Source organism: Nakaseomyces glabratus, chromosome G (assembly GCF_010111755.1).
Source record: "Nakaseomyces glabratus chromosome G, complete sequence".
In the NCBI taxonomy this organism is placed as follows: Eukaryota; Fungi; Ascomycota; class Saccharomycetes; order Saccharomycetales; family Saccharomycetaceae; genus Nakaseomyces; species Nakaseomyces glabratus.
In genome coordinates, this window is record NC_088957.1 from 915044 (window position 1) to 935461 (window position 20418).

Here is a 20418-nt window from a genome sequence, read left to right on the forward strand (position 1 = left end):
CAAACTTTGTAATTAGCTATGAAACTAGCTAACAACTTTCTTAAAAGTAATATTTCAACTGAATGATTAAAGATAGTAGCAGTAAAGGTAGTTTTGAAGAAACTAACATTGAAATCCCATTTCAAAGAATTTTGGATGCCACTAATACTTCCAGGTTTTTGAATTTGACGGCCGTTTTAAGGTTCTTGTCATATTCCTTGGAGTTCTTATTTTTGAAATCAACTTGAATTGTAGTAATAGATCTAATTGAGCTCTTCAAATATTTCTGCATGACTAAATCTGACCTGAGTCATGCTGATTTGACTTTATCTCCGCTGGTAGGTTCAGTCGGTCCAATGAGTTAGCCTTACTATGGTATTACTATGGTGTCCATAATGTTTCACAAGATTCGTGAGGCTATATAATTAGCTTCGTCATGCCACATCCACTGCCACCAGAATCACATTTGAAACTTCTCCAAATGTATTACCTACTAAAGGGATTGGTTCCATTCGTAGAATTAGTTGGAGTCCAGTATCACAAAACCATGGATGCCTTACATTCCCTTTTGAGCGTTTATGCTTCTTCTAATGCTTCGAATCTATTTCTTAGACACATGAATTTGCATTAGTACCATGATTCTAACACACTGATTTATATTACACACAATTTAAAATATTATTACATTCAAATTCACTTCTGGAAATTATGTCTTCTAACAATGCTTTCATGAATCTCATTAATGTATTAAGTAAAAAGATAAATGCTTATATAAGCGGAAATAGATATACCTTACACTCATAATGAATTTAGTCCGAACAGGAAACCCAACTCACGAGTACCAAGTTTATTAATGTCTTTGATCTTTTTGGCATCCATGGCTGCATCCACCATATCTCTCTTCAGTTTTTGAAGTTCCAATATTCTATCTTCCACTGAATTTTTGATGAACAGACGATGAACTGTGACTTCCCTAGTTTGACTGATTCTGTAACAACGGTCCTGTGCTTGTTCTTCAACGTATGGGTTCCAAAATGGATCAACTATAACCACATGATTAGCACAGGTCAATGTCAAACCTGAATTACCGGCTTTCATAGATATTAACAACACTCTCTTATCCTCCTCACTATAAAACCTGCTGATAATCTCCGATCTAACTTTAGCATTCATGTCACCAGTATATTTCAAGCATGAAATCTTCAACCTAGTCGCAAGTATGTGTTCCAATAGATCTAAGAATGTAGTAAACTGAGAAAAAATGATAATCTTCTCTGAGTCAGATTTTTCAAATACCTTATTAATTACATCCATACATTGATTCATCTTTGTAGAAGGCTCCAATGTATTATAATCAGTAGTGTAGGCATTCTTTTTTCTATCCTTTTGCTTGTCCATTTCTAGGTTAAACTCCTCATATAATTTTTCTCTTGTAAATCCTTCTAGAATCACTTGGTTGAAAAGTTTCAGAGAAACAAAATCCTTATCGTTAGTTACCTTTTGACACTCCTTACAGGGTAGGTATGTACTTCCTTTTGGACCGCTTCTAGCATTCGAAGAACCCGCTGCATCCTCAGAGAATGGGTTAATGCAATCATTACAAATCAAATGGCCGCAACCACTTAACACAAAAGCTGACTCAGGCTCAATCTGTTCAAGACACCACAAACATGTCATTGAGTCACTTGCTGATTTGACAATTTCTACTGCCTCTGATTTCATTTTTTTAATCACATAGTATAATCTCAACCAGTCATTATTGAAATTTTTACCATTCACAACTGTTGCCGCTTCTGCCTTCTTTTCACCAAGGATTACCAATTCAGGATGACAGCAGGCTTGCCTCAACCTCAACAACAATGTCAGCACACTAGAATAGTTACCTTGAACTTTTGATTCCAGTAATTTTTTGGCAAGTTGCTTATTTTTATGTTCGAGCGCTTTGTAAAATTCAAGTTCGTCATCCTTAAAAGTAGTCTCCTGTGCATTAACATTTTTTGGAGGAAGTTCCAAAATAGGAACACCGTCAATCTTGTCAGTTTTTGACCTCCTCAACATTATTGCCCGCAATAAAACTCTAACTTTCTTAATTGCTTGCTTTCGACTTTCACTGTCATAGTTCTGTTTTAAGTTAGAAAATGGTCTACCGATATCTTGTTGAAATCTCTCATGTCTATTATATGGTGGAATTCTTAGAAAGCGGATCAAGGAATACAACTCTTCCATATTGTTTTGTATAGGTGTACCAGATAGAATCCATCTGTAAACACTATTAACAGTACAGCATGCTTTAGCGGCCTGTGTCTTCATGTTTTTAATATTTTGGCCTTCATCCAAAATAATCCTGTAGAAAGTGGAATCGTCCGAGTAAAACGGTGACCAATACTCATTTTTAGTTTTCAGAGAGTTCATAGCTTTTATATCAGGAACAGGCGGCAGTTGCTTGCTATCGGTCTTCAGTCTTTCAGGCCAATGCTTTTTGAGCTCATTTGCCAAAGTTTGATAAGATACCAATATGACATCAAAGTTTGAAAGCTTGTCCCATGAACGAAACTTAATACCGTTAACACCACCATAAATAGCTGAGTTAAAATCACTTGATTCCTTAATCTTGGTTTCTATCTCACCTTTCCAGACTCTCAAAACTGACACTGGTGCAACAATCAAATTTGTTTTTTTGCTCTCATTACTAGATCTATTTGCAAGCATTAATGCTATCGCCTGAACAGTTTTACCTAAACCCATATCATCTGCTAATAGACCACCTTTCCTTTTTGAGGTTTCGGCATTCAATAACCATTGCAAACCTAATCTTTGATGTCTTAATAAATTAACAGTCATCCCTTCGGGTGTGAGAGCTTCACCTTCAATTTCATCTTCTGTTTCCTTTAAATTTTCTAATAGAGCTCTAATCTGTTCCTGATCTTGACCTGAATGTATGTTTGATATTGATTGCATATTATTATAAGAGTTTTCATAAAGACTCCCATCTGTTCCCATATAGTTTTGCATTCCGTTTTCACCAATGGCATTCATATTCATTAATTCACTTTCTGTTATTGGAACACCATAAATCTTTAGATTTTCATACAGTTTCTCCATTTTCAGACCCTGTTGTTTTAACTGGATAACATTCCGACCAATATTCTCTTTATCAGATGTTGTAGGTGGCTTCCCTTCATCTATATCTATTCTGAACCGTTCTAACTGTTTTAACATTTCTAATAATCGCCATTTAACATCCATACTACGGTCAGATTTCTGAATCAAATCCATGGCTACTTCGATACTCTTAAAATACTGAACTCTCCTATCGGGGTTAATTATATTAGGCACTGTGTATTTTATACCGTAATCTTGAAGCCTTTCAAAAACTAGTGGCATTTTAACTCCGTTATGGAACAGAGCTTGTGTTGCGTCAGCACATGCTCTTCGCATCGGTCTATCACAATATTTGCCTGATTCAAAATTCTGTTTGTATATCAAAACGGTGTTTAAATACTGATTCAATTGGTTTTTTGTTATAACGGATCTGGTCGTATTTTTCAACAACAGTTCTCTAGCTGTATCAATAGACTTCTTGAAAAGGTCAGTTGGAACTGACTTTAGGTTACTATTAGAGGTGTCATTTGTATCATCGAATTGCTCAACGCTCAAGCTATTTATCTTTTGCTCCAGCTCTCGTAGTAGCTGAGTATGCATGTCCTTAGACAATGACCCCTTCTCAAACATCTCATTTAATATTTCCCTTTCAACATAGAATTTTTTCCTTTCTTCAATATATTTCTCATTACTCTTATCTCTGGTTTTCATCTGAATTTCTGTTTTTGCTTTTTCTAATTGCTCAACTCTATGCTTTTGTAGAGAACTCCATTTATTATTCGTATCATCCAATTTCTGAACAACATTGTCCAATTTCATTTGTGTTGAATCTCTATCTACCTTCAGCTTATTGACAACGTTGATCGCTTCATTAATTAACATCTGTTGTGCATTACTGGCTCCATCTTGTCTACTAGCTGATCGCAAAAGTAACTTCCATCTTTTCTCAGCATCGTTCAGCTTTTTTTGCCTTATTCCTAATTTTCTCTGCAATATTATCTGAGTGTTCTGTAGATTTCCGACTGTATTCTTGATCTCTGCCTCCTTTTTATGGTAGTGCCTTGCGAGCATCTTATAATTATGCTGGAGCTCTTCTAGAGATAATTCAGGTTTCGTATGATAACCTTCAATCACTTCTGTGTCACCGTTTTTGACCAAATCTAAAAGAGGAACAACATCACTATTCTGTTCTTGCTTTGTATCATGAGAATCATTCTCGTTCTTCATCTCCCTTCTATCATGTCCCTCATCATCATCATCATCAGAAAGTATAATTATATCCGCATCCTGATCAATTTTAATGTCATTCGTTTTCATGAGTTTGGTCCTTTTCCGATCCGAGCTATCCGAGTTATACATATGAGGTGAGTCACTAGAGTCAGAGGTAGTATCATTAATAGAGGTGGGTGTTGCAACACCAAAATTCGTTCGCTTTCGTAAATTCATATCGTCATTTAAGCCTTTTAGGCGCATCGTTCCAAGACTCCAATTTTCTATATGGGGTGGTGTTCGAGACCTTTCCTTAATTTGATCACTAACGCGATTTAGTGGTGAGCGCGGCGACTCTTTAATTACTTTATCATGTTCCCTGTTCGAAAAGAATCGTTTCATTCTTTCCTTTTTCATTGTTTCCCTATCTAGCTCAGGACTGCGACTGAATGACAACGGTTGATCTTCAAAGCTTTCCTCTGCCGTAGAATCGTTACCGGATGTAAATCTTGGAGGTTTGATAGTTTTTATTATTCTTGAGTTTCTATCGACGTCAGGATCATTATTATCTGAAGGATCATCATCAGAACTACTGTTGTGATTATTATTCTGAGTACTAGTCGTCAAATTGTCATTCGGCAGTTCTCCAAGGGCGTCATAATCTTCAACTTCTGAATCGTCTAAAGTCAAATCAATGGTTGTAACTTTTGGCATAACTTATTGGTCTATCAATGCTCAAGTTGTTTAAATCTTATGGCTGTGTTTTTTATAACAATCTCGAAAGTAGCTTCTTATCTTTTCTATATTTATTAGTTCTAGATGTAGGCAGGGTCCTATAGTGACAACCTTATAAAGCTGTCTCAATAGAATGTTTAAAGTAGCCAATTTGGCAAGTATTAGTAATATCTGAAGGGCGTTATGAAGTAAGGAAAAAGTCCGATGAGCTCTGTTGCCATCTGCGATGGGCTCCCATCTTTTTATTACAGTGCCACGCTATTTTTTGTGCTCATTACGCGATTCGTGGAAGAGTAACTTTTATAATTAGATAATACGTAGCGACTCAACTCTGTGACAAGACATGCCCTACTATTAGACAGAAATGGTCCAACAGATGAACTGAAATACCAAACATATTCAAGATGATGACTTTTAGAAATAAACCCTATTATACATTATATATGTTATCGAAGACATGTAGTCTATACTAGAAATTAAGAAAATGTAAAAAAAAAAAACCGAGAAGTCTAAAAATAATTAAGATAATGGTCGAAAGGAATGTACCAAATATGATTTGTGATCAGCCTACTATAATTTGGTGTAGGTAACATTTAATAACTAAAAAAGTAACAAAATAAAAACTAGCGATGGCGTCATTTTTCCCCATAAAAAATTCTATCTATCAATGGCCATAATGAGTTGTTCGTACATTCATTGGTTAATCGTATCAACAATCAAACAATCCAAATTACGAACCCATGAACTTAAAGTGCTGCAATCAATGTTGTCCAGCTTTATTGTTAAGTAGAGAAGATGAAAAAAAATAATGAAAGAAAAGAGAACATTTTCTTTGCTAAATAAATGACTTGTGATTAACTGAAGCCACATTGGTTTGGGTACCATCTGCTTTCCATTGGTTGAGGGAACAAACCGTACTCAATAAGTCTTGAAGCATCCCATTCAATACTAGTTTCAGTCTTGTAACACCAGAAGATCCAGCCACCTCTTAATTCAAAAGCATCCAATTGAGCTTCGATGTATCTTCTTGTGTTTTGTTTTCTATCCTCAGTCCAGCTGTTGATATCTTCGTTATTTGCACATGAACCTATGTAAGAAGAGCCCACGCCATTTTTCCAGAAGGATCCGTCGTATCTAGCGCCGATACCGACACCGTTTAGCCATTTGGTACAATCGGTTAAAGCGGCACTCCATTCACCAGCAACGGTCCAGTGGGCTTCGTTCAGAACACCAGAACCCCATCCACATGCGACACTGACATGGGCATTAATGTCACGTTGCAACTCACCGCCGGAGAAAACTTGGTAATGGTGGTGGTCAACGGTGACACCCCAAGCGCCTTGGTCCAAGGTCAAGAAGTCATCCCAGTAGTTGTATGGTTGGAATGCATCGTGCATGATAATATTTTGTGGCTTCTGCACAGTATCTCTCAAGTAGTCATAAGCTGGTTTGTAGTAGTTGAACTTCAATTTGTTCATGTCAATGGCTGGACCCAATGGTTCGTTGATCAATTCAACACCGATCACGGTCTCCAAGTATTCATCCTGGGAGTACTTGTTCAATAAGTAATTGATCACATCTGTGGTGACTTGGACGTTGTAGTCATCGTTTGGGAAGTTCAAAGCATCTCTTTGCCCAGAGTTGTCAAACCCATTTTGAGAACCAGCGGCACCGTGTAGATCAACCCAGACTTTCAATCCGTATTTGGAAGCCCATTCAATAGCGTTATCCAAGTATTGTTCCTGTACGCCAGTGACGTATGGGTCACCTTGCATAGTCTTGAAAGCCCAGTAGCCCACGGGGATTCTGACCAAGTTAAAACCTTTGTTGGCGATGTCCTGGAAGTCAGACTCCTGGTAGAAGTTAGACCAGTGGTTGATCAGCTGTTGTTGGGCGGCGTCGTAGCCCAATTGCTGACAGAAGTGGTACTCATCGACCGGTATACCGTCGTCGTTGTAAGGGTTGGTTCTGAACTGTTCAAACAGGGAAGGTGTGATGTATGGCTCCAACACTAACCAACCACCGATGTTGACACCACGAATGATATTTTCATCGTAATTGAACAACCTTTTCTGTAAAGGAGCGGCGAAAGCGAGCGTAATAAAGAAACAGATTATGCTGAGCATTTGGGTGGGGCAGTTTCTTTATGTATATTTATTAATATTAAAAGTTTACTAGTGTTAGTCTCCTTGGGTTCTTTAATTTAGAAATTTTCTCTCTGTCTATTTTATCTTTTTTTCAAATAAGTATATTTTTTATAAAATTACAAGCAATAGCTAACCAAGGACACAAAATCGTCAACATCACATCTATATATACCCATCACAAACTCAATTGGCAAAACTTATCAGCTCTTCTTTGTTGATGAAATCTCTTATCATGTTTCCTCGAGGGCTTGCTTTTGATCAGAGAATTATGAGATGGCGGGCAAAAGCCAGTGCTAACTGCCAGTGCTAACTGCCAGTTCATACAGAAAACAAGAGATAACCCAGCACAAACGTCATTTTTTCTCGACCGGAGAACCCATATATTAGTTGGAAACTGTTTCGCACTCGAAGTCATCGAATGAAATGCAGATGGCTAGTTTACCCACCGGCCTTTCCTGCGGCACGTCTTTCTGTAGACCACGATGTCCACATCCTTCCATTAAAAGAAACTTTCCAATTTCTAACAACGCACAGAGAAGAGAAATAGAAAAATTTTTGGACTTCTATTTTCTGATCCACAGTCACACCCGCAGAACAGAAGTCGAGGTCCTGTCTCAGGGTTGCTTCCAAGTTATCCTTTCAAATTGGTAAGAGAGAAGCCCTGTAGTCGTAATGGTGCGGATGATATACTTTTCTTCCGAACCACAGACAACCCGCACAACCTCTACGAAGAGTGTTTTTTAAAGTGGAAGGAATATCGAAAGGGAAGGTAGTGGAAGTGGGCAGGGTGTTCTAATTAAGAGACATAGATGACTACTTGCGGTTTTGTACAACCGTCTCTGTGCAAGGAGGAAAGCACAAAGAGACCCAAAAAACAAAAAAACAAAAAACAAAAAACAACGATTCGAAGATGGATATTTTCACAGTACTACCTGTAGGCAACTGCAACCGTTGGGTTTCGGCACAAATTTAGAATAGAATATCGAGCTTCCTCGTCCTCACCCACAACCACTAATTTGCCGTAGGAGTGGGGATGTAGCGCAAATGGGGAAAGAAAGATCTCGAATCTAAAGATAGAAGTTGAATCAAGGTACACTACATGGCACTTGCTCGTTCAGTAGTGCAGCCATTGAGAGAAAACCGTACATCACTGGATAGGAGAGAAGAGAAAGCCCATGATTGAGGCAGTTCCAGACAATCTTGCGTACAATGGTAGCAATTTCTTTGTTTTATATTATACAACCTAAGAATAGAAGTGTTGACTTGCGTCCCCCCCCCAGATATGAGATGCATGCAATGTGCCTTACCCGGACGCGCAGCATGATAGTAAGCGAACTAACCTGCACGAGGCTTGCCTAGTTACCCCCCCCCCATGCTGTCAATACAATCACACTACCTAAGCACATATTACAGATAAATGAGGAAAACATATATAAGGAGGAATTGATCTAGAACCACCTTTTCCCTATTCCAACTGCCCTCGAAGTGCAGATTGGAAAGACTCGAGGCAAATCTCACGCTGTGCCATTGGGTGTGGGGCTACTTTCCCCATCCTTGTTACAAACTAAAAACAATTGCCATTTTTTAGCTGGCAAGGACGGAAAAACAACTAAATAAAATGCTTCATTTATCACTTGTATCCTTTCTTTCATCCTTGACCTCTTTCTTTTGATCCTCCCGTACCCATCCCGACAGGTTGAGTGTGTACGAAGTGAAGGATTTCACAGGGATGCCTTGCTCAACTTCTACCCAGTGCTTTACTTTGCCATAATCCTTCTTGCCATTATGTGTTTCACCACCATCTTTGTCTGCAGTGTCTCGCGATTTCATTCTGTCATCAGCAGGAGGCGTGTCCGGTTCAATAGTTGATTCATTGCTCATGGTCGAATGTTTCTGAATTGAGATGTTGCTGCCTTTGTAATAATTGTTTCTATTAGTTTATTATACCAGTGACTTTATATATCTATTTCCCTGTATTAAAATTATAATGGGTAAAACATTGCAATTGTTGATTTTTTTGTCATTACGTGAAATGTACAATATTGTGACATTGTCAACTTGAGCAATAGGAAAAAAAATACTAGCGAATCACTAAAACGAAAATTTCATGTTTAGGCGAAGAAAACCGTACTATAACTGAAATGTAACTACTCGACTTAAATACTTTATATACCAAAGTTACCACTCCTGATATCATTATATAACTTCTTTTGCTCTCGTTTCTTATTCATATTCACACCATGTAGCTTGTTACCAGCACCCATACCATGTGCTACAGGAACACCCATAGCAGGCATATAGCCACCTGGGGGACCCATTTGCCCTGGCATAGCACTTGGGACAAAATTGCTTTGTCTTTTGTTCCCATAGTGGTGCTGAGGTGGAGGCATTCCGCCCATAGCTGCAGCCTTCCCATGTCCTCTCCCATACGGACTTTGCATGTGTTGTTGGGGAGACTGATGTGGTGAAAATTGCTGCTGCTGCTGTTGTGGTGGGGGCATGAATTGACCGTATTGGGATGGCGAATGTGCCATCATACCGCCATAGTTATATGCATCTGGCTGAGGCGGCATCATCTGACCATATCCGTCGTTGTATCCCATCTGTGGTGGATTGACTGGAGAAGGTACCGATACGGGCATCCTAACATTTTGTCTCTGTGGTGACATCAAGTGCTCATTATATTGTTGTGGGTATTCATTAGTTGGAGGAGGATTTTGAGGAATTGTATACTGTTGCTGTTGTGGAGGCTGATTATCATATACAGCCGGTCCTGAGTTATTTGGAATGGCTGGATATTGGTTTTGGCGATATTGTGGTTTATCTATAGGTAGATTTGAGTAAGACTTCGATTGCTTCATTGGTGAAGGACCGAGCGCTGGATTTGGTGCAGATCTTACATCAAGACTTGATCTGGATGGATTTCCCGAGCCAACACCTGGTTGTTGTGGTGCTACATATACTTTAGGCGCTCCATCTTGTCCTTGTGAAACTTTTTGCTGCTGCAAATTTACTACAGGCTTTTCGTAGTGAGTATTTTGACTGTAAGGATCCATACCATTTCCTGAACTTTGCTTGATCGGAGATGCTGAAAAACCACCGCTTTGATGTTGTGGTGACATCATCTTATTTCTATCATGCCTTTCTTGTGGAATACTGACTGGATCGATTCTGATGTTCTTATTGTATTCTGCATCTAAGCTAGGATTTGGTTTATTATTCGATATCTGCTTAGAAGGAAGATATGCATTAGCATTCTTTGGGCTCGAGTTAGCAGGGTTGTTGTATATTGGACTAGGAGAAGGACTTTTTCTTGTTTGAACTTGCTGCGGTGGTGGAAGAATTGTATTTCCATAGGTATGAACTTTTTCTCTACTAGAATTTTCTTGTAGCCTATTGTGATTCGCAGCTCTCTCTATTCCATTGGAACCCTGATACTTATCAATACCAGATCTATCTCCTGGTCCCCTTATCACTTCTTGTTCACTATAATGCCCCGTTAAATTCATTCTAGGATTCTGACTAGTCAAGTTATCATCGGTTGAGTTTTTACTTCTCGGAAGTTCAAGACTGTCTACCAAAGACTCCGAAGTCCCAGTGCTTATCTTTAAAGAATTCACTACTAGTGAATCAACACTTTGTAGATCATTTTTTTTATATTGTTCAAATTTGCTAACGTTTTTTAAAATATCATCTTGACTATCATGATTTTGGTTAGCATAATCAAGGACCATCATTTGTTCTACCATGCCACTTAGCTCCTCCATCGGTCCTTCAACTGGCAGATTTACAGGCTCTTTTACAAGTTGGGGCATTGAGGGCTTCTTTCTTACATTAAATTTAGATAAAGGAGGAGCAGGATAAGATTTGTCGTTGTGGTTTGTAGGTAAGGCTTCCAAATTTTCCACTTTAACATGATCGCTCTGATGACCATTTTCAGTACGTGTATTTATAGCTGTATCTGGTATTATATCCGGAAATTCGATGGAGAAGCCTTCATTATCCGGTTCAATGTCCGGAAGTTTATAGTCCAACGGGTCACTCAAGTCTGTCAATGGTGCACTGTCATAATTTTGATTATTCTTAACCTTCTTACGTTCTCCTTGTAGCTCCTTTGCCTCAGCATTTCCTCCACTTTTTTTCCTTAGATTATTAAGTGGATTCCATTTTTGAATTTTGTGCTTCATGTTGTTCTTATCCTTTCTAGCATCAAGATCAATAACAGTATGATAGCCATTGGACGGACCATTAGAGGGATTTACAGAATTATTAAGAACTTCTTTCTGGAATTTCTCATAAGGAGGTGTAATATTTCTGATATCTTGACTAACATGTTCATTATCTTTAGTATTATCACTCTGTGTGGTTTCTTGAGCTTTTTTATTTTTTATTGTTGACTTCTTTTTTTGTTCATTCAACATATGCTCTAACACTAAGTCTGATTCTTGGAAGACTACCCATTTCTTGAATCCGTCAAATTCAAATTCAAGAATTAACGAGCGGCCAAATATTTTCCTTTTGTCAGATGTTTCTTCATAAGATAGAGTAGACAACCAGGTCCAGATGAAGTAATCGTCAATATCAAGGCGATTTACGCTTATTTTGGATTTAAGTCCTAAATCATTAGCCAAAGCTTTACGAGGTGCCCAGCCCGCCTGAAATGTGGAATGCTTTGTGGAGAGTACTTTCATCAACCTCCTTGATTCCTGAGACATTTTCCTACTTATACCTTCAACATTATTCTTCTTTTTAAATAGGGACTTCAAAAGGGCATAGTCTTCCCTCGCTTCGAAAGCCTCATGATCAGAGAAATCTAACATCTCGTTGCATCTCTCCAGAAGCTGCCAAGGTTTCCTAGAAAATTCATCCGTATGTAAAGTTACTAGCGGAATTGTCAGAATAGTTTCCGAATTGAACGCTGTAGAGTCTTGAGGGGGGTATTCGTTAGTAAATAGTAAATTTTTTAGAGTTCTGGGTAATTTAGCGTTTTCCACATCTTTCGGTACAAAGCTTCTCAAAAATGCTAATAATAGATGAAACATGGCGTCTGACCCAGGTATCCATTGATCGAAACCATTTTGAATGGAGTTATTAACTGTTTGCGGTGATGAGGAGTCGAAATCATAATCTGTGCTTGAGCTCTTGTTATCATTGAATGCCCAGATGGCGCACATTTTCGATATCTTCCTTGCACTCATCTTGTTTTTCTTTGAGTTCGAAGATATGGTTACTATGAGATCAAAAAAATCGTATACTATTGATGCGTGGTTTGGTGAGGCTAAACATTGAGGCATAATCTCTAAAAATGACTTTCTTGGATAGTCTTTTTCCTTTTCACGAATTTTAAACTCTTTATACGCCTTCCAACCGACAACCTCTGAGTCCGGAAGTCTACACCAAATGTATTTTAGCGCTTGAAATAATGTCCATACATCTGTCTTATTGACTACTCGTATTTGTTTTTTCTCATTTACAGGCTGTCCATTTCCAAGTGGGAATATTTGGTTTAGAAAGCTCAGTAACTTTTCATTAGTTTGTTCTGGTCGTAACGGTATCATCAAATACTCTACATCTGTACCGCGTTCTTTCAACTCTGCCGTTATTAAATGTATGACACCGCGGACATTGCCTCTAGAAAACTTATGGAAGAACTCAAATTCTTCGTCATCGTCATCGTCCTGTCTCTTTATCGGCCTCTTCCTGCTCGGTATCTCTGTGCTTTTGTCTCTTTTAGGCTGCTCACTATCCATAACTGGAGGCACCTGCGGTAAAGGCTTCGAAACTTCATTCATATCCTAGATGTCCCTAATATATATGAATGTACCTTACCAACAAAAAGTAACAATAAGTTTAGAATATAACTGTTCCGCAATGTTTGTTTAAAATTCAAATAGCAACAAATAATCAAAAAAAAAAAATAGTAAAACCAATAAGAAAACAAACCCAAGTAGTTTATTCAAAATAATATCAATAAAAAAAAAGAAGAATGAAATGAATGAATGGGAGACCAGAACAATAATAATGGGATGTCTAACCTGCGTCTATTTGATATAAAGTTCCAACAGGTTGCGTTAACTTGTTAACGTTTCACTAGCTTTTACTTCTTCCGTATCAACTATTACCAATAGTTACTAACAGACACTATTGAATAAATAAAATAGTCACTTACGCCCTGGGATCATAGATGTAATGGGCTCAAACAATGTGTTTCCAGCGTTCCAAGTAAGCACTCGTTTTTTTATTTTCCTGTACCGTAGCTATTTTTTGATCCAAAAATAAAATTTACTGAATGCAATCCAGAAATGAAGAAAATCCCGTAGAACCACCCAATTTTTTTTTTTAGAAGAACAACTATAAAAGCATCAACAAAACCAACAAAAACAAAAGAAAATGAAAACAAAACAAAACCTCAGCACACACTAACTAAATTTTGACAAGAAACCAGAAAGGTCCTTAGGCCATCGGGCTTTGTTCTTAGAGAAGCTGCAAGTTCATGTCAAAGGTACGAAAATAAGAAGACGAACTCGTCCATGATCACTAAGAATCATCTGCATTCGTATAAGTAACGTGAGGTACACAGGATCTACTACTCGAGCTTGATTAAAAGCATTACAGTTGTTACAATGGTTATAAACAGAACTTTACTAATATTTTTTTGTGAATACTTAAAAAATTTATATATAAGACATTTCTTTGGGACCCCGCCAGTTCAGTACAGAATTGCAGGGAATTATACTAAAATTTTAAAACCCCAAAGAAGTGTTTAGCACTTCGTAATATTTACATGTCTTCAATTGGGAAAAAACATCGTAGTTGTTAGTAGTAGTCGCTTGAGCACAAGCGAAGATAAAAAAACACAAGAGAAACGGATCAACATTTAGGTAGAACGCGTTTACTCGATGATACGGGTAATCAAACCAGTACCAACGGTCTTACCACCTTCTCTGATGTTGAAACGTTGACCAACTTCCATTGGTGTTGGGTGGACTAGTTCACAGACCATTTCGACGTTGTCACCTGGCATAACTTGCATAGAGTGGTCTTCCACAGATTCTGGGAACTTCATCACAACAGTGACATCTGCGGTTCTGATAAACATCTGAGGTCTGTAGTTTTCACCGAAACCAGAATGTCTACCACCTTCTTCCTTAGACAAGATGTACAAAGAAGCCAAAATCTTGGTGTGAGCCTTGACGGTACCTGGCTTGGCCATGACCATACCTCTCTTCAATTGGTCTCTTCTGATACCTCTCAATAGGATACCGGCGTTGTCACCAGCCATAGCTTGGTCCAATTCCTTTCTGAACATTTCGATACCAGTAACGGTGGTCTTCAATGGGGTAGTGTTGTGACCAACAATTTCAACTTCTTCACCCTTCTTCAAGTTACCTCTTTCGACACGTCCAGTGACGACGGTACCTCTACCAGAGATGGAGAAGATGTCTTCAACAGGCATCAAGAATGGCTTGTTCAAGTCTCTTTCTGGGGTTGGAATGTATTCATCAACAGCGTCCAATAGTTTCATGATAGCTTGCTCACCAATTTCAGGTTGACGACCTTCTAGGGCACACAAAGCGGAACCCATAATGATAGGGGCATTGTCACCGTCAAAACCGTATTCGTTCAACAATTCTCTCATTTCCATTTCCACTAATTCCAACATTTCAGGGTCATCGATGGTGTCCACCTTGTTGACAAAGACAACGATACGTTGAACACCGACTTGTCTGGCCAACAGCAAATGCTCTCTAGTTTGTGGCATTTGACCATCGGTGGCGGCGACAACGATGATAGCACCGTCCATTTGGGCAGCACCAGTAATCATGTTCTTGATGTAGTCGGCGTGACCTGGACAGTCGACGTGGGAGTAATGTCTCTTGGCGGTCTCGTACTCGACATGGGCAGTAGAGATAGTGATACCACGGGCTCTCTCCTCTGGAGCTTTGTCAATGGAAGAGTAGTCCAAGAAATCAGCACCACCGTTCTTGGCCAATGTCTTGGTGATAGCAGCTGTCAATGTAGTCTTACCGTGATCGACGTGACCAATAGTACCGATATTAACGTGGGGCTTTGATCTGTCGAAAGCAGCAGCATTCAGACGCATAGAAGTAGCAAAAGTTCTGCTGGCTTGAGACCATAGCGGTCTCAACTTCATAGCAGTTGGCAACAACCTTGGCACCAATACAGTCATTTTATCTAACAAAAGATGATATATATCTTCAGTGTTCTCTATTTGTTCTTTCCGTTAAGGCTAGCAATAACCGTACACTAGCTCCAGACTAATATATAGCTTTCAAAAAACTATTGATATTGTGCAAAACCTCGAGGTGAACGTTTGGTTTCTTGTTTCGCTGTTTCGTTGTGATTGTAATAGTGAGTGCTAGTTTGACAACGCTGCCTGTTACCCGTGAGTTACTGAATGTGGGGGGGGGGGTGAAAAAGCTCTGCCAATGAAAAATTTCCAACTTTCTGCCAGGAACAGCTTGTAGAGGTTAAGGGGGGTCTAGTGAAGATGCGGTAGAAAGAACATTTGCTACGATTTACCCGGGCATGGACTTTACGGGGATTACTAGTCCAACGAGCATGTTCTTGGGAAGTCAGCTATATAATAGTATTAGTGGTGATTTGGTAAAGAGCCATGTTGTGTGGGAAATGCAGATATTATATAGATTGGAAATACGCTTACATAGTTGGTATATACATAATGAAAACAAAAAATTAATATATTATTTGTAAAAATGATAAATAGATAAAAAAGAAATAACATTGTAATGTAAGAAACAGGAAAAGTAAAATGAAATAAAGTAAAATAAATCAAACATATGAATGAGGTGGTAAAAGTTAACCGCCGTGGTAATTTGTTTTGGGTATGAGACTAGTGTACAGTTCCTTTTTCTTGCACTGCGGAGAGAAAAGAAAAGGATTGTAGAGGGAAAAAAAATAGAGAAAATTAGAAATTAGAGAATATTTTAGGAATGAAGGAAAATGCAATTATTATTCTCTTGACATAATTAAGTATGTCCTTTTTTTGTTTTTAAATTGTATGTGTTATTCGTTAAAGATAGTTGTGTGTAGTTGTGCTTTTTTCAATTCGATATGAAGAGGGTAGTTTGTATTAGGATGCCTGCATCAGTTCATATACTAGTTTTTCCTGTTCTATGAGCTCATCGTCATCGCTGCTGTCCAGATCGAGTGCCTCCAAGTCTTCGCAAGCTTTGTTTCTTACACTTTGGTCGCTGCTGCTTCTAGAGACTAATATGATGGTAATTGTAGCTAGTACCAAGGCGCACAACAGCCCGATTATGAACCATATGAGACCCACGAAGAACAGGTTATCTGGGCCGTCGTCCATGGGTGGTATTATAAGAGTTCCAAGGTCATCCTGCTGCTGCAACAACGTCTCCTCTACCAACGACTCATCCAGCAAGAAATTCAGGCCGTTCGACACTAGCTCTCTCAAAGAGTCAAATATACTTGTGTTATACTCGTGACGTTCCCCACAAAGCATGGTCTCTTGTATATGGTTTTTTGTCTGCTGTTGTGTTTAGTTATTGTTCCTTTTCGTAGTAATTCTTATCTTCTTTCACAAGTCCTTCCTGCAATAAAGATCGTTGCCAAGGATGGGGTATATAATAGTTCCCTTTTAACCGCTTTAGTTGGAAAATACGCAATTAATAGCTCTTTGGGAGGGGATAGCAAAGGATCGACAACGCTTTCGCAAGGTATTTCCTATATATATATACCCAATCATGGGCTTCCATGGGTCTAGGGCTCCCAGGTTTAGACTTTTTTCTTCCCAAGACCTCCCCCCCAGGGTATACGAGCTGTTGTTAGGAAAGATCGACCATCTCGGGTTAGGGAAGGACAAGTATAGTGTAATCACAGGGGTCGATGTCCCAGTTTAATAAATATAGAGAGATGTAAGCACAGAGGTGTAAGCACAGAGGTATAAGCACAGAGGTATAAGCACAGAGGTGTATGGGGGGGCAGAATTGGTAATAGCCCTAATTAGGGTGTTGTGCTAGTGTTGTGTGGGCCCGCATGCCTTGTCTTCTCTGCAGTATCCTTCCCTATCTTCTCTTACCCAGTTAGAGTAGACGGAAGTCGGATGCGTGTAATTGAGGAAGGTGTGCTGAAGATAAAGGGTCCCTGGCTGGAACAGTGGAACCGCAGGGGGGAAGTGCAAGACGGATTAGAATCGGGAGAGACGGGGGTGGAAGGGAGACAAGAAAGACTCAGTTCTGCAGTAAAAACTAGTGCAGCCGGTCGGGCAGCCGATTGGGCAGGATCTCTGGCTTCTGCGGCAATAACTTCTCTGCACAGGCTTGTGAAAATCCCGCATAGAGAAGGGTGCTCTGCACATCTCCATTGTGCCATACGTGTTCTCCCTTCTGTGCAGAAGCACTCTACAGGGCTTCTGTTTCTATACAGATTTCAAAGCACAATAGTGAAAATAGGGATGAGTGGATTCCCGCAGCCATATAAGAAACAGAACTTTTTATTGCTCCTCGTTTAACCCAGTGTAGCAATGCGTGGAGTCCCAGACTCTCTCATACACACGTACACTCAGACAAACCCGCACACCATCCACCATAACACCGTGCAATTGGTGCTCTTTGTAACACAGTCTTACGTAAATATTCAGTGATATGTCCCGGATATGGGAGACGGAAAAAAAATGTCTCTGCCCTGCATGAAAGGGGGGGGGTGAGAGGCAAGAGTCTCACTTACATACAGCCGTACGGATAGCACAGAAGCGGTATTTTTTCTTGATGTTCCAACAAGTGGAAGGTCTCCAAGAGAACCCTGGAGGGGAAGGACTGGGAGGTACCCAGATCTTCATGTTGCTCACAAAGTTCCGAATCCCGGATTTCCGGGGACTTTGTTCCGGCTAACCTCCCAGACAGAACCGGAGTCCTCGATCTCCGCACCACCACATCATTCCTGGAAGACGGTGAATAGGGGGGGCAAGCCATACTGACATATGTACCAAAACACCATCTCCGCCATAACCTCCGTCTCTGTATATCTGCGCTATACACACACACGCACATCTCATCTATACTTGGCGAGATATGGTATCCCACGGAGACACTACTAGAACCTGAACTGCACACAGTATCCACCCACTACGATGCCTTCCTCTCCCAGAAGATAAGCCTGAACGAATCGCTCTGAGACTTCAAGTCTCTTATTCGTACGAATGACCTTTGAAGTACCAGGCCTACCTGACGTATCATACTATATATAAATCCGGGTAACTATCTGCTTCAGTCCTGAGCATATATGAGAAAAAAGGCGGGTAAACTTGGATATGACGAGGGCAGCCCCCAGTTTTCTCGTCTCATTTGACAAAAGCGTTAGGTAGCTGAAGACGGAGAAAGTGAAAAAAAAATAGCTGATTTTTTTTTGCAGTGGTAGCACCAAAACAATCTTTCTTCTATTATAGAGGCATCGCATTAACAACTACATACTTGTGAATACTTGTGAATACTTGTGAATACTTGTGAATACTTGCATTGGTGTTCAATTGCAATTGTCAATTCTGTCCAAAGGGAAATAAGAGCACATACAACCTAATAAAAGACAGCAACGGATTTATAATTACAATTATCAGTATGTCTGCCACTGCTCTATCTGCACACCATGCTGCACAGGCCACCGACATCAACGTGACAGTGGACGCTTTCATAGCGAAGTTGAAGAGAAGACAGATCGAGGACTCTTATGAGATTGCCCTAGAGACACTGCAGATACTCATGCGTTTTCTGAGTGCGTCGAGGTGGAGCAATGTCAAGGAGATGATAGAACTTATAAGACAGCTGGGCAACAGGCTGGAGAAGGCACACCCTACTGCGTTCAGTTGCGGTAACGTCATAAGAAGAATACTGGCGGTTTTGCGTGACGAAATAGAAGAAGAATCCAAGGATACGGGGAATGACACTCAGAACATGAAAAACCAAGCGGCCGAACCATTGATCTCGTCTATGTTCAACCTTCTACAAAAGCCAAAGGAGGATGATAGCAGCGCAAAGAATCAACAGAATAACAAGAAACAACAGCGTAGCACCATCAAGACGGACTATCGTCAAGTGGCTATCCAAGGTATCAAAGACTTAATCGATGAAATTGTAAATATTGATGAAGGTATCCAACAGATCGCCATCGACCTAATCCACGACCACGAAATACTGCTAACACCTACTCCAGAATCCAAAACAGTTCTGAAATTCCTAATCAGAGCTAAAGAACGCGGTAACAGATCATTCACTGTCTTGGTCACGGAGGGGTTCCCAAACAACACACAGAAAGCACATTTATTTGCTAAAAAACTGGCTGAACACAATATAGAAACCATGGTTATCCCAGACTCAGCTGTATTCGCATTGATGTCAAGAGTTGGTAAAGTGATCATTGGAACTAAGGCGGTCTTCGTGAATGGTGGTACCATGTCTTCCACATCTGGTGTTTCTTCTGTGTGCGAGTGTGCACGTGAGTTCAAGACGCCAGTGTTCGCTGTTGCAGGTTTATTCAAATTGTCCCCGTTATACCCATTTGACGTTGAGAAATTTGTTGAATTTGGTGGCTCCCAGAAAGTTTTACCAAGGATGGATCCTAACAATAGACTAGATACCATCAACCCTATGACAGATTACGTTCCACCAGAGAATATCGACATTTATATTACTAATATCGGTGGTTTTGCTCCAAGTTTTATCTACCGTATTGTGTGGGATAACTACAAGCAAATAGACGTGCACTTAGATACCAAATCCGAAAAATAACGTGCACCAATGAGTTAAAAGACATATTATAAAAGCAAATCCTCATGTTATACAATCCATCTGTTTTCAATTCTCATATTTTTGACTTGAACCTTTGACGTCCAACTCTTTAATCTAATTCCTAATCGGTTAATTATTCCTGCATTATAGACTAACATTTATTGAATTCAAATTTATTATTGTTTATTCCCATTATTTTTTCTCAAGCTAATATTCATTCCTCTTTTGTTTTAATTGATTCATCTTCATCAACTAGTCGTGTAGTTGTAATTGTCCCGCCCTGTGCCTCGCTCGATCTTTTATTACTATTAGGAGATCTTGAGCTGGATCATTTTCAAAATCATCTAACAACATTCTTTGAATTCATTGATAGATGGTCAAATTTTGAATCTTGAATGGGCCATAATAACATAAAATCATTCTTGATTTTTTTATGACATCTTTTTGAGTACGAGATTATC

General features: G+C 39.4%; 9 protein-coding genes across 9 annotated transcripts; 2 read left to right on the top strand and 7 right to left on the bottom strand.

Annotated features, from left to right (window-relative positions):
* Window positions 1-777: 777 nt before the first annotated feature.
* On the bottom strand, window positions 778-5004 carry ULS1 (translocase ULS1; the record flags this gene model as incomplete). Its single annotated transcript, XM_446772.1, has 1 exon — window positions 778-5004. One exon carries the CDS (start codon window positions 5002-5004, stop codon window positions 778-780), a length of 4227 nt encoding a protein of 1408 aa, XP_446772.1.
* Window positions 5005-5879: 875 nt separating this feature from the next.
* SPR1 (glucan 1,3-beta-glucosidase) lies at window positions 5880-7151 on the bottom strand (the record flags this gene model as incomplete). The annotated part of the gene is made up of 1 exon (XM_446773.1): window positions 5880-7151. The coding sequence occupies one exon, from the start codon at window positions 7149-7151 to the stop codon at window positions 5880-5882; it is 1272 nt and encodes a 423-aa protein (XP_446773.1).
* Window positions 7152-8795: 1644 nt separating this feature from the next.
* On the bottom strand, window positions 8796-9053 carry IES4 (Ies4p; the record flags this gene model as incomplete). Its single annotated transcript, XM_446774.1, has 1 exon — window positions 8796-9053. One exon carries the CDS (start codon window positions 9051-9053, stop codon window positions 8796-8798), a length of 258 nt encoding a protein of 85 aa, XP_446774.1.
* A 284-nt stretch (window positions 9054-9337) lies between these two features.
* On the bottom strand, window positions 9338-12964 carry MSB1 (Msb1p; the record flags this gene model as incomplete). Its single annotated transcript, XM_446775.1, has 1 exon — window positions 9338-12964. The coding sequence occupies one exon, from the start codon at window positions 12962-12964 to the stop codon at window positions 9338-9340; it is 3627 nt and encodes a 1208-aa protein (XP_446775.1).
* Window positions 12965-14064: 1100 nt separating this feature from the next.
* On the bottom strand, window positions 14065-15363 carry TUF1 (translation elongation factor Tu; the record flags this gene model as incomplete). Its single annotated transcript, XM_446776.1, has 1 exon — window positions 14065-15363. The coding sequence occupies one exon, from the start codon at window positions 15361-15363 to the stop codon at window positions 14065-14067; it is 1299 nt and encodes a 432-aa protein (XP_446776.1).
* A 924-nt stretch (window positions 15364-16287) lies between these two features.
* Window positions 16288-16680, bottom strand: GVI51_G09449 (uncharacterized protein; the record flags this gene model as incomplete). Its single annotated transcript, XM_446777.1, has 1 exon — window positions 16288-16680. One exon carries the CDS (start codon window positions 16678-16680, stop codon window positions 16288-16290), a length of 393 nt encoding a protein of 130 aa, XP_446777.1.
* A 600-nt stretch (window positions 16681-17280) lies between these two features.
* On the top strand, window positions 17281-17688 carry GVI51_G09471 (uncharacterized protein; the record flags this gene model as incomplete). The annotated part of the gene is made up of 1 exon (XM_446778.1): window positions 17281-17688. The coding sequence occupies one exon, from the start codon at window positions 17281-17283 to the stop codon at window positions 17686-17688; it is 408 nt and encodes a 135-aa protein (XP_446778.1).
* A 211-nt stretch (window positions 17689-17899) lies between these two features.
* GVI51_G09493 (uncharacterized protein) lies at window positions 17900-18226 on the bottom strand (the record flags this gene model as incomplete). Its single annotated transcript, XM_446779.1, has 1 exon — window positions 17900-18226. The coding sequence occupies one exon, from the start codon at window positions 18224-18226 to the stop codon at window positions 17900-17902; it is 327 nt and encodes a 108-aa protein (XP_446779.1).
* A 564-nt stretch (window positions 18227-18790) lies between these two features.
* GCD7 (translation initiation factor eIF2B subunit beta) lies at window positions 18791-19957 on the top strand (the record flags this gene model as incomplete). The annotated part of the gene is made up of 1 exon (XM_446780.1): window positions 18791-19957. One exon carries the CDS (start codon window positions 18791-18793, stop codon window positions 19955-19957), a length of 1167 nt encoding a protein of 388 aa, XP_446780.1.
* Between the last annotated feature and the right edge of the window lie 461 nt (window positions 19958-20418).